Source organism: Scyliorhinus canicula, chromosome 6, assembly GCF_902713615.1.
Source record: "Scyliorhinus canicula chromosome 6, sScyCan1.1, whole genome shotgun sequence".
Taxonomy (NCBI): domain Eukaryota; kingdom Metazoa; phylum Chordata; class Chondrichthyes; order Carcharhiniformes; family Scyliorhinidae; genus Scyliorhinus; species Scyliorhinus canicula.
The window spans coordinates 19,460,260-19,476,037 of NC_052151.1; the positions used below are offsets into that span (position 1 = coordinate 19,460,260).

The following is a 15,778-nucleotide window of genomic DNA, read 5'->3' on the forward strand; positions in this document are numbered from 1 at the left end:
GTGGTGATGGAGATTGAGGAGGCGGTGATGGACATTGAGGAGGTGCTGATGGATATTGAGGAGGTACTGATGGATATTGAGGAGGTGGTGATGGATATTGAGGAGGTGATGATGGATATTGAGGAGTTGGGGATGGCTATTGTGGAGGTGGTGATGGATATTGAGGAGGTGGTGATGGATATTGAGGAGGTGCTGATGTATATTGAGGAGGTGGTGATGGACATTGAGGAGGTGGTGATGAATATTGATGAGGTGGTGATGGATATTGAGGAGGTGCTGATGTATATTGAGGAGGTGGTGATGGACATTGAGGAGGTGGTGATGAATATTGATGAGGTGGTGATGGATATTGAGGAGGTGGGGATGGACATTGAGGAGGTGCTGATGGATATTGAGGAGGTGGTGATGGATATTGAGGAAGTGGCGATGGAGATTGAGGAGTTGGCGATGGAGATTGAGGAGGTGGCGATGGATATTGAGGAGGTGGCGATGGATATTGAGGAGGTGGGGATGGATATTGAGGAGGTGGTGATGGACATTGAGGAGGTGCTGATGGATATTGAGGAGGTGGTGATGGATATTGAGGAAGTGGTGATGGACATTGAGGAGGTGGTGATGGATATTGATGAGGTGGTGATGGATATTGAGGAGGTGGCGATGGAGATTGAGGAGGTGGTGATGGATATTGAGGAGGTGGTGATGGATATTGAGGAGGTGGGGATGGCTATTGTGGAGGTGGTGATGGATATTGAGGAGGTGGTGATGGATATTGAGGAGGTGGTGATGGATATTGAGGAGGTGGCGATGGATATTGAGGAGGCGGTGATGGATATTGAGGAGGTGGTGATGGATATTGAGGAGGTGGTGATGGATATTGAGGAGGTGGTGATGGATATTGAGGAGGTGGTGATGGATATTGAGGAGGTGATGATGGATATTGAGGAGTTGGGGATGGCTATTGTGGAGGTGGCGATGGATATTGAGGAGGTGGTGATGGATATTGAGGAGGTGGTGATGGAGATTGAGGAGGCGGTGATGGACATTGAGGAGGTGCTGATGGATATTGAGGAGGTACTGATGGATATTGAGGAGGTGGTGATGGATATTGAGGAGGTGATGATGGATATTGAGGAGTTGGGGATGGCTATTGTGGAGGTGGCGATGGATATTGAGGAGGTGGTGATGGATATTGAGGAGGTGCTGATGTATATTGAGGAGGTGGTGATGGACATTGAGGAGGTGGTGATGAATATTGATGAGTTGGTGATGGATATTGAGGAGGTGCTGATGTATATTGAGGAGGTGGTGATGGACATTGAGGAGGTGGTGATGAATATTGATGAGGTGGTGATGGATATTGAGGAGGTGGGGATGGACATTGAGGAGGTGCTGATGGATATTGAGGAGGTGGTGATGGATATTGAGGAAGTGGCGATGGAGATTGAGGAGTTGGCGATGGAGATTGAGGAGGTGGCGATGGATATTGAGGAGGTGGCGATGGATATTGAGGAGGTGGGGATGGATATTGAGGAGGTGGTGATGGACATTGAGGAGGTGCTGATGGATATTGAGGAGGTGGTGATGGATATTGAGGAAGTGGTGATGGACATTGAGGAGGTGGTGATGGATATTGATGAGGTGGTGATGGATATTGAGGAGGTGGCGATGGAGATTGAGGAGGTGGTGATGGATATTGAGGAGGTGGTGATGGACATTGAGGAGGTGGGGATGGATATTGAGGAGTTGGTGATGTATATTGAGGAGGTGGGGATGGATATTGAGGAGGTGGTGATGGACATTGAGGAGGTGCTGATGGATATTGAGGAGGTGGTGATGGATATTGAGGAAGTGATGATGGACATTGAGGAGGTGGTGATGGATATTGATGAGGTGGTGATGGATATTGAGGAGGTGGCGATGGACATTGAGGAGGTGGTGATGGATATTGAGGAGGTGGTGTTGGACATTGAGGAGGTGGTGATGGACATTGAGGAGGTGGTGATGGATATTGAGGAGGTGGTGATGGATATTGAGGAGGTGGTGATGGACATTGAGGAGGTGGTGATGGAGATTGAGGAGGTGGTGATGGACAATGAGATGGGGTAACTTCTCTTGAGGAATTGGTAATGGGTCTTGTGGAGGTGGTTGAAATCTAGGAGAATGTGGTGTGGAGCCATGGGAAAGGCAGTGTTGGACTTTTTCCTTGAACATTTTTTGCCACATAAATCCGCTCCAACTCTGTCCACACTGCAGGTTCAGGACCGGGTGCAGACAGATAGTGGACTTTTAAAATGAACAATGTTCCTTCTCTCTGTGCCTGCAGGCTGTTGGTGGGAACATCATGACTGCCAGCCCTATCTCCGATCTGAACCCTGTCTTTCTGGCCTCTGGTTGTCTGCTTACCCTGGTCTCTGAAGGTAGGTTATATGTCACACAGGCCAGTGCTTGACGTCTGTGAGCGTGCCTGTGGCTAACCCTCTCTCTTTGATTATTTACAGACAGCACTCGAATTGTGCGGATGGATGGAGAGTTTTTCACCAGCTACAGGAAAACAGTGTTGAAGCGGCATGAAATATTGCAGTCCATTGAAATCCCTTACACAATGAAGGTGAGAAGATGCATCCATCTTAGTTTGACCAGTGTGGGAATGATCACTTCCTGGAACTCCACCCTCATGGCTGGTTTGGTTTGTTGGGAGGTTAAAGTTGTCGGAAACAAAATCCTGACCCAAATCTGCCACTAATCACCAAGTTCCAGTTTCACCAACACCAGGATGGCAGGGTGGCACAGTGGTTAGCACTGCTGTCTCACAGTGCCAGGGACCCGGGTTCAATTCCAGCTTTGGCCTGTGTGTGTGGAGTTTGCACATTCTCCTCGTGTCTCTGTCAGTTTCCTCCAGTTACCTCCCACAGCCCAAAGATGTGCAGGTTCGGTGGATCGGCCATGCTAAATTGCCCCTTAGTGTCCAAAAGGTTAGGTCGGGTTACTGGATAATGAGGATATGGTGAAGGCGTGGGTTTAAGTCGGATGCTCTTTCCAAGGGCCAGTGCAGACCCAGTGGGCCGAATGGCCTCCTTCTGCACTGGATGGATTCTATGAGGATGACTGTCAGGCAACCAACCGGCTCCAAGAGAGTTGGTTGACACTTCACGCGTCATGACGAGTTTCTACAAAATGTCCCTTAACGTTTTCTGCTTTTCGAAGAACAATTCCAGATTGTCCACTTGCAGCAAATCTCGAGCAAACCTCCTCTGCTCCCTCTCCGAGGCCTCGACCTCTGTCCAAAAGTGTGGTTGAAGGTTCGGGCACTAACGTTCATCTGTTCCTTTGAAGGGAGAGTATTTCTCAGCGTTCAAACAAGCCCAGAGGCGGGACGACGACATTGCAATAGTAAATTGCGGGATGAGAGTTGCTTTCGAGGAAGGCACCGATGTTGTGAAAGAGTTGGAGATGAGTTATGGAGGCATGGGGCCTACCACTGTAACTGCAAAGAAGACATGTACACAGCTTCTTGGGAAGTAAGTTACCTCAGATACCGCTCAAAACAACAGGTACCCCTTGGTCTAAAGCCACTCAATTAAAACTTTTCAGTCATGGTGGGAAGGGACGTATATAAGGGGCTTCCTGTTGGTTAGTCAAGTGATAGGTGTGGCATGATGGGTAATTAGAATTTTTCATAGAATTTACAGTGCAGAAGGAGGCCATTCGGCCCATCGAGTCTGCACCGGCTCTTGGAAAGAGCACCCTACCCAAGGTCAACACCTCCACCCTATCCCCAAAACCCCATAACCCAGTAACCCCACCCAACACTAAGGGCAATTTTGGACACTAAGGGCGATTTATTATGGCCAATCCACCTAACCTGCACATCTTTGGACTGTGGGAGGAAACCGGAGCACCCGGAGGAAACCCACGCACACACGGGAAGGATGTGCAGACTCCGCACAGACAGTGACCCAAGCCGGAATCGAACCTGGGACCCTGGAGCTGTGAAGCCATTGTGCTATCCACAATGCTGCTGTGCTGCCCGATATATGGGGTAGCTGCACAACCTTCCCAGGGGTACATATCCATGTTATCAATAAATTTAATTAATCGTTTCAAAGATTATTTATTGTAATGAACAAAAAAAACCTGTTGCAGCAGTGACTTCAAGTGTTGCAACACGCTGTCCCACAACATGGTATAGGGTCATTTATGCTTGACTACACATTGCAATTAGCCTTTTTGATCATGCTTTTAAAAGGCTGAGTCGGTGCCAGGTTTATCTCCACAATCTGGGAGGAACATTTGGACTGCAAGTTACTTTTGTGGTATTCCTTGCATTAATTACCTGATGAGTGAAGAGCAGCAATGATGGAAACTGGGGAGCAGATTCCGCCAGCTGGGAAGTGGTTGCATAATCCAATCTGGCCTCCGTTAGGAGAAACCAAATGAAGATTTTCAAAAAAACGTTCAAATCCTTTACACCAGAATGACGGGAGTGGGATAGCTTGATCTTGGTTTCAGACAAGGCTCGGCACAACATTGAGGGCTGAAGGGCCTGTTCTGTGCTGTACTGTTCTGTGTTCTATGTTCTATGATTATCGTAGAATTTACAGTACAAAAGGAGGCCATTCGGCCCATCGAGTCTGCACCGACTCTTGGAAAGAGCACCCTACCCATGGTCAACACCTCCACGCTATCCCCATAACCCAGTAACCCCCCCAACACTAAGGGCAATTTTTGGACACGAAGGGCAATTTATCATGGCCAATCCGCCTAACCTGCACATCTTTGGACTGTGGGAGGAAACCTGAGCACTCAGAGGAAACCCACGCGCACACGGGGAGGATGTGCAGACTCCGCACAGACAGTGACCCAAGCCGGAATCGAACCTGGGACCCTGGAGCTGTGAAGCAATTGTGCTATCCACAATGCTACCGTGCTGCCCAATGATGGTCTGCATTAGTTGGTCGAGTTATCCTCGATCCACAAAGTGGGGACAGCGACACTGAGCCACACAGAGTCGAAGGAGAACTGTTGTACCGTAAGATGTCAGAGCAGAAGGAGGCCATTCAGCCCATTCGGCCTGCTCTGCCATGCACTGAGATCATGACTGACCTGATATGATAACCCTCAACTCCACTTTCTTACCTTATCCCCATAACCCTTGATTGCCTGACTGATTCAAAACCAAAGAACCACAGAGGGAAGGACAATATATAATTCCCCCTGGACATCCATCTTGCTCTGAGTCGAAAGGCTGTGGGTCGTAGCTTCTTTGGGAGATAACGTGGGGTGGCACCTCAGCACAAAATGCCAAGTGCTGAAGCATAGACCTGGAGTCTAATCTTCATAAACTTATAAGCTTTTATTTAGAGACACTCATGGCATTATTAGATTTTGTATTCATTTATGGTACAGCATTTATTACTCATTCCTCATTGCCCTTGAACTGAGTGGCCTTTCAGGGGGGCATTTAAGAGTCAACCACATTGCTGTGGATCTGGAGTCACATGTAGGTCAGGCCGGGTAAGGATGGCAGATTTCCTTCCTGAAAGGACATTAGTGAACCAGATGGGTTTTTACGACAATCATGGTCTCATGGTCATCTTTAGATTTTTAATTCTAGATTTTTTATTGAATTTAAATTTTACTATTTGATATCAGGTGCCCTGAACATTACCCTACGCCTCTAGATTACTAGCCCAGCATGCACCTCCTAACCCGACACCCACAGATTCAGTCTGGTCCTATATATATATATATATATAAGAGCATGAGTTAAGATACCTGTTGGCTCACTTAATGCCCTCCAACTGTCAAAGAGATTTACAGCACAGAAAGAGACCCTTCAATCATCATGTGCACACTGACCATCAAGCATCTATTTACTCTAATCCCATTTTCCAGCATTTGGCTGGTGGTTTTTATGCAGTTCCATCATAACCTCCCTGTACTTATATTCAGTGCTTCGGCTAATAAAGGGAGGTGTCCCATGTACCTTCAAAACCACCTTATCTACCTGCCTGTCATGTTATTCACGCTGGGGTAACACGCACTGCAACTGGATGTAGTTGTACTGGAAAGTAGACACCAAAACTCAACGTTAGTTCAATACGTTTTATTGAACTTCTGGTGCAGTGAACAGCTGGCTGTGGGTTAACTACTAAGTGTGCTAACTATAACTAACTAGATCAGACTAGCTCTGAGCCACGTGTAGAAGGTGCTAACTGATATATACACCCTGACTGTCACTACAGTTGTCACCAGTGGAAAGAGGCAGAGTGTTGATGTCTCGTGTGTTTTATAGTGGGAAACCCCCCTTTAGTGTTCTGCCTGGTGATTGGTTGTGTTCTGTCCTGTGTGTTGATTGGCTGTACTGGGTGTCTGTCACTGCCTGTCTGTATCTCATTATGTGCATGAGTGCATATCATGACACTGCCCTGCTGCTTTCAGGGATCTATGGTCCACCAAGGTCCCTTTGATCCTCTGTACTTCCGAGGGTATTACCATATATTGCATTTTTCCTTACCTTGTTAATCCTCCCAAAATGCATCACCTCACACTTTTCAAGGTTACATTCCATTGAATACAATTGTGCATGCAATTACTAAACAATTAACAGAGCACTGATGGAGTGCCACATTGCCGTAGGGGCTGTTCATGATGGTATGGGGGGGGGGGGGCATGGTAGCACAGTGGTTAGCACAGTTGCTTCACAGCTCCAGGGTCCCCAGTTCAATTCCCGGCTTGGGTCACTGTCTGTGCCGAGTCTGCAGGTTCTCCCCGTGTCTGCGTGGGTTTCCTCCGGGTGCTCCAGTTCCCTCCCACAGTCCAAAGATGTGAAGGTGAGGTGGATTGGCCATGACAAATTGCTCGTAGTGTCCAAAACGGTTAGGTGGGGTTACTGGGCTACGGGGATAGGGTGGAGGTGTGGGCTTGGCTAGGGTGCTCTTTCCAAGGGCCAGGGCAGACTCTATGGGCCGAATGGCCTCCTTCTGTACTGTAAATTCTATATATAGCAGCTATCATATCAGCATCATTACTGAGAGGTCATGGGGTGAAATGTCACCGTCTGGAATGCTGTGCCGGAAAGGGAAGTGAATCCAGATTCCGTGGTCACTTCCCACAGGAAATTAAGTAAACACTTGGAAAGAAAATTTTTGCAGGATGATGGAAAAGAGCAAGGTGTGGAATTAATTGGAAAGCTCAACTAAACAGTCAACATTGGCCCAACCGGCTGAGTAGCGTCCATCGATGCTGGACCATTTTATGGTCTGTGGCATAGCAAAGAAAATGCTGGTTCATCCGCGTCCTAAGAAGAAATGAAAGTATACAAAATACTATCCGCCTGGCCTCAGAGTCTTCTGCGCTGTGCTCTAATATTGATGTGGTCACTGATGTTATGCCAATTGTTCCCCATTTAGAAAGTGGAACAAGGAGCTTCTCCAGGAAGCCTGCTTGCTGCTTGTGGATGAACTCACACTAACACCATCGGCTCCTGGTGGGATGGTTCAATTCCGACGCACCCTCAGCCTCAGCTTCTTCTTCAAATTCTACCTCAGCGTACTCCAGAAGCTGGGACGAGATTTCAAGGGGGTGAGTAAATGCCAGCCTCGGCCTTCGTACGCTACCCTTTCCATGTTGCACGCTGCTTCTAACATTTTAGCCTTGTTGTAAGGGTGGGGCCATGCAGGACATCCAGTCGAGAATGGGCCACACATAAGTTGAGAATGGGTCACAAACGCTCAGTTTGGGTTCCGCCAGGGTCACTCAGCTCCTGACCTCATTACAGCCTTGGTTCAAACATGGGCAAAAGAACTGAATGCCCGAGGTGAGGTGAGAGTGACTGCCCTTGGACATCAAGGCAGCATTTGACCGAGTATGGCATCCAGACTTGGGCTGACAAGTGGCAAGTAACATTCACGGCACACAAGTGCCAGGCAAGAACCATCTCCTTCAAGAGAGGATCAAACCATCGCCCCTTAACATTCAATGGCATAACCATCGCTGAATCCCCCCACAATTATCATCCTGGGATTACCATTGATCAGAAACTGAACTGGACTAGCCACATTAATACTGTGGCTACCAGGGCAGGTCAAAGGCAAGGAATCCTACAACGGTTAACTCACCTCCTGACACCCCCAAAGCCTGTCCACTATCTACAAGGCACAAGACAGGAGTATAATGAAATACTCTTCACCTGCCTGGATGAGTGCAGCTCCAACAACATTCAAGAGACATGACACTATCCAGGACAAAGCAGCCCGCTTGATTGCTCCTTCTTCCACAAACAATCACCCCCTCCACCATCAATGAACAGTGGCAGCCGTGTGTACCATCTACAAGATGCATTGCAGTAACTCACCAAGGTTCCTCAGGCAGCACCTTCCAAATCCACAACCACTACCATCTACAAGGACAAGAGCAGCAGATATCTGGGAACGCTACCACCTGGAGGTTCCCCTCCAAGTCACTCACCATCTGATTTTGAAGTATATCGCCGTTCCTTCAATGTTGCTCGGGCAAAATCCTGGAACTCCCTCCCTAACAGCATCATGGGTGTACCTACACCTGAAGGACTACAGCCGTTCAAGAAGGCAACACATCACCACCTTCGAAAGGGCAATTAGGGATGGGCAATAAATCCTGGCCTAACCAACAAAAAAAAACATTCAAATTCATTATTGAGATCGAACCATTTGAGCACAGAGTTGTAGTTGATATTGCTGCACTATTAGGATCCCAGATGAGAAACCCAACAATTTGCAATTTATAAAACTGTGAAGAAAGTATATTTCACCCTCAGGAGTGATAACACTGACAAATAGGTATTTTTATGTTAAAACAAACTTTAATTTAAACACAGAATCAATCACATAAGCAAAAAAGTACGTTTTACAGTTAAAAGTTCAAACAGTTCTTAAATAAAAGGAAAGGCTTTAACTTACTACCTACACTTGCAACTATCTATATATATTCCAATTAAGCAAACCAATATAGCCCAAAAGACACTTATAAATAAAGTTAACAATCAGGTTTTCTTGTGTTTCTCAATGTAAAGACCTTGTAGAGAACCTTCCTGAAGCCAGCTGAAGCCCTGTCTTGTCAGATTAAAATTCTAGGGGAAACTGCAAAACTACAGATAGACCTGGCTCCGACCCTTAATTACATCGTAAGGCATTCTTCAGTTCTTCCCAATAAGATGTCCCATGACCTATTTATCCAGAACAAAGCACCATTGCTCATAAATTATCTACACTCCAGATGTCATTTAAAATCAAAATAATGTTCCGTTAGCCATCTACTTGTAAACAAGTAAGTGGTTAAAACCAATGGTCACCTCACTTGTATGATGCTTTAATCACAGCGTTGACAGTCATACTGCCTGCATGTATCATAAGCAAGGATTTTAATAGCACTACTGCAACAAATGTAAAATATAATATATTACAAATTCCTACATTCATCACAGCACCTTGCCTCCAGAACTTGCCGCACCCCTAGCCAAACTATTGTAGTACAGCCACAACACTGGCATCTACACAGCAGTGTGAAAAATTGCGCAGGTATGTCCTGTACATGAAAAACAGGATAAATCATACCTTGGCAATTATCACCCTATCAGTATGCACTACATCATCAACAAAGTAATGGAAGGGATCATTACCAGCACTATCTAGTAGCACTTATTCAGCAATAACCTGCTCATGGGAGATCAGTTTGGGTTCCGCCAGGGTCACTCAGCTCCTGACCTCATTGCAACCTTGGTTCAAACATGGACAAAAGAGTTGAATGCTGGAGGTGAGAGTGACTGCCCTTGACATCAAGGCAGCATCTGACCGAGTATGGCATCAAGGATCCTGAGCAAAACTGCAACCAATGGGAATCAGGGGGATAACTCTCCGCTGGTTGGAATCATACCCAGCAAAAAAGGAAGATGGTTGTGGTGGTTGGAGGTCAATCATCTCAACTCCTGGACATCACTGCAGGAGATCCTCAGGGTATTGTCCTAGGCCCAACCATCTTCAGCTGCTTCATCAATGACCTTCATTCCATCAAAAGGTCTGATGTGGGGATGTTCGCTGATGATTGCACAATGTTCAGAACCATTTGCAACTCCTCAGATGGTGAATCAGTTCATCAATGCAGCAGGACTTGGACAATACCTAGGCTCGGGTTGACAAGTAACAAGTAAGATTTGCACTACAAAAGTACTAGACAATAACCATCTAATAATAATAATCATCATCTTTATTGTCACAAGTAGGCTTACATTAACACTGCAATGAAGTTACTATGAAAAGCCCCTAGTCACCCCATTCCGGCGTTTGTTCGGGTACACAGTGGGACAAATCAGAATGTCCAAATTATCTAACAAGCACATCATTTGGGACTTGTGGGAGGAAACCAGAGCACCCGGAGGAAACCTATGCAGACACAGGGAGACCGTGCAGACTCCATACAGACAATGACCCAAGACGGGAATCGAACCTGGGATCCTGGAGCTGTGAAGAAAAGTGCTGCGCACTGTGCTACCGTGCTGCCCAAAAAAGAGAGGATGTAACCATCGCCCAATGTCATTCAATGGAATTATCATTACTCAATCCCCTCTATTAACATCCTGGGGTTACCATTGATCAGAAACTGAACTGAACTAGCCATATTAATACTATGGCTGCAAGAGCAGGTGAAGGATTAAGAATCCTGCAGGGTGCAACATGTTTATTTATATCACGTTTAAAATACCACAAAATGTTCACATTCATGTCAACAGCTCAGCTTTTAGTAGCTTCTGAGGTGCCTGTTCAATTTTCTCTGACTCCACAGCCAGACGTAACCAATCAAACACAGTGAACATGTTACCAGACTCACAGGGGCTGGTTTAGCTCAAGGGGCTGGTTTAGCTCACCAGGCTAAACCGCTGGCTTTTAAAGCAGACCAAGCAGGCCAGCAGCACGGTTCGATTCCCGTACCAGCCTCCCCGGACAGGCGCCGGAATGTGGCGACTAGGGGCTTTTCACAGTAACTTCATTGAAGCCTACTCGTGACAATAAGCGATTTTCATTTCATTTCATTTCATAATCAAACACAGATCCACTGAACAATTCAACACTGCCTCAAGGCTGTGCAAGGCAATATGGAAATGCAAATTATTTATTTCTACATGTATCTGCATAAGAACAGAAAGTAAATTATTTGAGCAAACATGTGTCAGCCTTTTTGGTTGATCAAGCCTGCCTTCGGAACTGATATACAGTACCAACCCACTATCTCATCAGTCTGTCTGAAAGATTTTGCTCAGCAAGAATTAGTTTTGGGGCTGCAGTCATGTCATTGAAATATGTACATTATATGACTGGCTGTCTGCTTTTCCCTTTCTCGCTCTAGGATTTTGAGGTTGAGTCCATTCCTCCTGAGTACCGCAGTGCCACGGAATTATTCCCCAATGACCCTCCTTCTGCAGTCCAGCTGTTCCAGGTTAGTGGCACTCATTGGTTACACCATCAAGCATCCAAGGTGCACAATTTTAACCCTTGAAGAACCCTTATCCTTCATTTCCAAAATAACCAGACCCTTCCCAACCAATAAAGTAGAAGGGCCCGAGGAGTCAGGATTTCTTTTTATTCTTTCACGTGATGTGGGAATTTTCAAACTTCTTTTATGGGATTTGAGTATCACTGGCAAGGCACATCTTTAATTGCCCTTGAACTGAGTGAGGGCAGTTCAGAGTCAACCACATTGCTGTGGGCCTGGTGTCACGTGTAAGCCAGACCTGGTAAGGAGGGTACAGTTCCTTCCACAAAAGAATCAGATGGGTTTTTACGATAATGAACAATGGTTTCATGGTCATCATTGGACTTGTTAAGAAAACAAAGGTAGTTTTTAGGGATTTATATTTGTATTGGTAAACGTTAGAAATAAGGAAGTGGGCTTAATTTGATGTTTCTGTGCCTGGAAGGACAAAACCTATAGTTTGATTCATGCTATACAAAGGTACTTCTATGTGTGGGTGTTGGTTTCAATTTCAACTGTGATGCTGTTGTGTTTAGAGAGGGTTACGGCATGAATAATGAACAATGGTGGGAGTCATTGCTTAGTAACTTTTAAGATAGAAAAGCTTTTATGTCTTAGTTTTAGCTAGTTTTATTGCAATTGGAGACAAAACAACCGGGTGTGAACATTTCTCAACTCTGCCAGAAAAAAGATTGGACAGGATGGAAGTTGCAAAAAGGCAGGTTTCCTGAAGAACGAATTACAGTCTAGATACCCAGGAAATTGGGACGGAAAGAATGTCTTAAGACGAAAGGGGTTCATAGAACAGAGAGCCAGATATTGTTCTAAAGAATTCAACGAAGTGTAAACAAAGTGTTCTGAGTTAAAGAGACAATTGCAGTAAGCAGATTGGGACAGCAGCCTTCAATTCAAATGCCTGATCCCATTTTACTAAGAGTTGAGAGTTGAAGCAATTGTGAACAGTTTGTACAGCAACCAAGACAAAGAAATCCGAAAGGGGGTGATATAAATCCTGGCCTGCCTTTACTGTTGAAAGGAGAGCAGAAACTGTGTTAAAAGAGTCATTTGTAAAACATGGACTGGATTTCAGAACTTGAACCACTGATGGAAAACATTATTGTTTTTTTAAGCATATTTTTTGGGGGAGTAGAGTTTGGAAACTCTCATGTGACAATCATCTGGTGGGATTCTGAGGACAAACCAACTTGGACACTAACTTGGGTAAAGAGCAGAGTGTGTGTACTTGACCACAGCCAATCTGTGTGCTTAAAATGACGTTTTTGTAAATGAGACTATTGTAGTTTAAGATGTACTCTGTAATCCATGTTAGTCTTTAAATTTCTGTGTAAATGTAAACTTAAGGGGGGGGGGGGGGTAAAGGAGTATTGTAATGTTATCCAATTTTTTCCATTGTTTAATATAAGGCTCTTTTTTGTTACTAAAATCAACGAGCGGTCTTGTGACTCTGTTCCTACATGTTTTATAAAAACAAGTAAAACTTGTGCTGTGGGATTCTCCATCGGCAGGATTCTCTGCTTCACTGGCAGCATTCCCACGCCCATGGGTTTCCCAACGCGTGGGGTGGCCACAATGGAAAACTTCATTGGCCGGCTGGCAGAACTAAAGATCCCACTGCCGGAGGGGGAGCGCCACGCCTGAAAATGGTGCTGGGTGGACGGAGAATCCCGCCCATGGTCTTTTGAGCCTGGGCTCAATTCTGGGATCTTCCATCCATAACATCAACTGAGATTGTAACAGATTTTTAATTCCAGATTGTCTTTTTGTTACTCCAGTTCCACCATTCAACCCCGTGGGACTTGAACCCATGTACCCCGAGCATTTTCCTGGGTCTTTTGGATTCATAATCCAGTGACAATACCACTATGCCACCGTGTCTTTTTAGCTAGGAGGTTTTAGGAAAAGGAATGGTCAGCAAGATTCCAAACTTTCCTGTTGCAGTTATTGGGAGGAGAGTTTTCATCTCATGCTCCCTTTGAATATATTTCCGAGAAGCTCCATTGAACTATTTAAAAGTAATCGAGTTGGCTCTTAAAGGATTTGGGGAACATTTGGGACTCGCGCACCGTGTCCAAAGATTTTGGCTTAAAATCCCAGTTCAGAGACTTGAGCTCAAATTCCGGGCTAACAATCTAGAATAATTCTGAGGAGCACTGGATATTTGGATGTGCTATCTCTCAAATCAGACATCAAGCCAAGCCCTTGTCTGCCCTCTGAGCTGGGTTTAAAAAGACCCCATGACACTATGTTGTCACGGGAATGTCACTTTAAGAAATGTTTGTCTGCTCAAGTGGCTGCAATGATGTCAGAATATGGGTGGAGCTGAGCTCTGGCTTTGAGGAAAAGCTTGGGTGTGCCTGTGTTTTTTAGTTTCGTTTTAGTGTTGGAGCTGCAGCCAGCCAAAGAAGGTGCGATTTTGCTCTCCCTGCCATCTAACGACTATCTCTAGATCATTTGGTGAATTCAGAGTGATAACTGCTCTCAGTAGAGAATTTAAACCTGATGCATTTCTGTAAAGAGGGTTCTTTTTGTCTAATGGATGTTGCAAGGAAAGATTAAGAGTTACTTAGAGAGTACTGTATTCTTTGGGGGATTTATTGGTGTTGATAGTTGTTAAGATGTTTACTGTGGGTTTATAAAGTGTTAACTGATTTCATAACTAAAATTTTTTTAAATTTAAACGTACAGTGGATCTCAGGTGCATCACACCTGCAGGGTTCCCTATAACCACAATCTATTCAAAGTTGTGGGTCAGGTGAACTCCATGATACTCTTTGGGGCTCTCTAAACCGTGGCCCATAACAGTGTCAAAGAAGGGTGGCGAGTTAATCCCTGGATTGTTATGTCCTGGAAAACATTTATCACTTAATCCACGTCACAAAAACAGAACATCCTGTTTAATTATCTGTGGAAACTTGTGGTGTGCATTATTAGGCTGATTTTGACTTGGAATACGATTTGTTGGGATTAGTTTCCAACAATTTAAATAATGCAATAAGTGCCACACTATTGGAAGACGTCAAGGCCCTGGAGGAATTAAGAGCAGGTTTGCCAGTTTGATACCAGGGCTGAGGGCCGAGATTCCATTACATTGGAGAGTCGGAAGAAATTGGGATTGTTCCCCTTCCAGCAGAGAAAGTAATAATAATAATATTTATTATCGTCACAAGTAGGCTTACATTAACACTGCAATGAAGTTACTGTAAAAAGCCCCTCATCGGCGCATTCCGGTGCCTGTTCGGGTACACAGGGGGAGAATTCAGAATGTCCAATTCACTTAACAGCTCTTCTTTCGGGACTTGTGGGAAGAAACCGGAGCACCCGGAGGAAACCCACGCAGACACGGGGAGAATGTGCAGACTCCGCACAGACAGTGACCCAAGCGGGAATCGAACCTGGTACCCTGGCGCTGTGAAGCAACAGTTAAGAGGGGTTAAACATTTTGAGTGTTATATCAAATAGTGAGAAATAGTTTCTTATTGCAAACAGATCAATAAACAAATGTCATCAACTTAAAACAATTGACAAAAGAATTAGAGGGGAAATGAGGAAAAGGTATAGCACACAATTATGAATCTCGGATGCACTGTCTGAAAGTCTAGTGGGAAAAGATTCAATGGGACTTTCAAAACGCATGTCATTAAGAGGCCTAAAACTGGGACTAAGTCAGGCAACTCTTGCAAAGAGCTGGCACAGGTACAATGGGCTGAATAGTCTTCTTCTTTGGTTTAACGGCCTCTAATTCTCCGGCTGGTCAGTTAGACAAGTCGCCACTCATTGACTGGCACCTTGGGCATTACGTCCAGCTGTGGTATTGACCGTGGTTGCTCCAATTTATAAAAATCATCGCACTTCCAGTAACCTCATTCCGATTATTGGAACCACAGCGTTTTTTTCTCCTTACTCCCTCAGCAAGTGCCTCCTGGTCATGTCCCCACGGATGTAGTCGGCCAGCCACTGGTGCATCTATCGAGCATTAAGCACGCCACAGGAGAGGCGATTTACTGCGATGACCTGCCTCGTTTCGAGAGGGAACTCTGTTTGGCTCTGGTGACCAGCACTGAAGCTCACGCCAAGATCAGGTAACCATGCATTTACCTTTTCTTGTATCACAGAGAACTGGTGAATGAACAATGTTCGGATAGAGGGCTGAAACCTGCTTCTGTTGTCATGGAGTCTAGTGTTGGTGTTAGTGATAGGATTAATAATCCATCAGATGTAAACTCGTGTTTTATCCTGAGGATATGAAGTGAGA

General features: G+C 45.3%; 1 protein-coding gene across 1 annotated transcript in view; it reads left to right on the plus strand.

The window, feature by feature from the left end:
- xdh (xanthine dehydrogenase) overlaps positions 1-15,778 on the plus strand; it is a 155,412-nt gene that overhangs the window by 94,929 nt on the left and 44,705 nt on the right. Inside the window, exons 13-18 of the mRNA XM_038799021.1 lie at positions 2,324-2,417; positions 2,499-2,608; positions 3,334-3,518; positions 7,413-7,584; positions 11,380-11,469; positions 15,436-15,605. Of these exons, the coding sequence (XP_038654949.1) occupies positions 2,324-2,417; positions 2,499-2,608; positions 3,334-3,518; positions 7,413-7,584; positions 11,380-11,469; positions 15,436-15,605 (821 nt within the window). The remainder of the gene's footprint in view (positions 1-2,323; positions 2,418-2,498; positions 2,609-3,333; positions 3,519-7,412; positions 7,585-11,379; positions 11,470-15,435; positions 15,606-15,778) is intronic.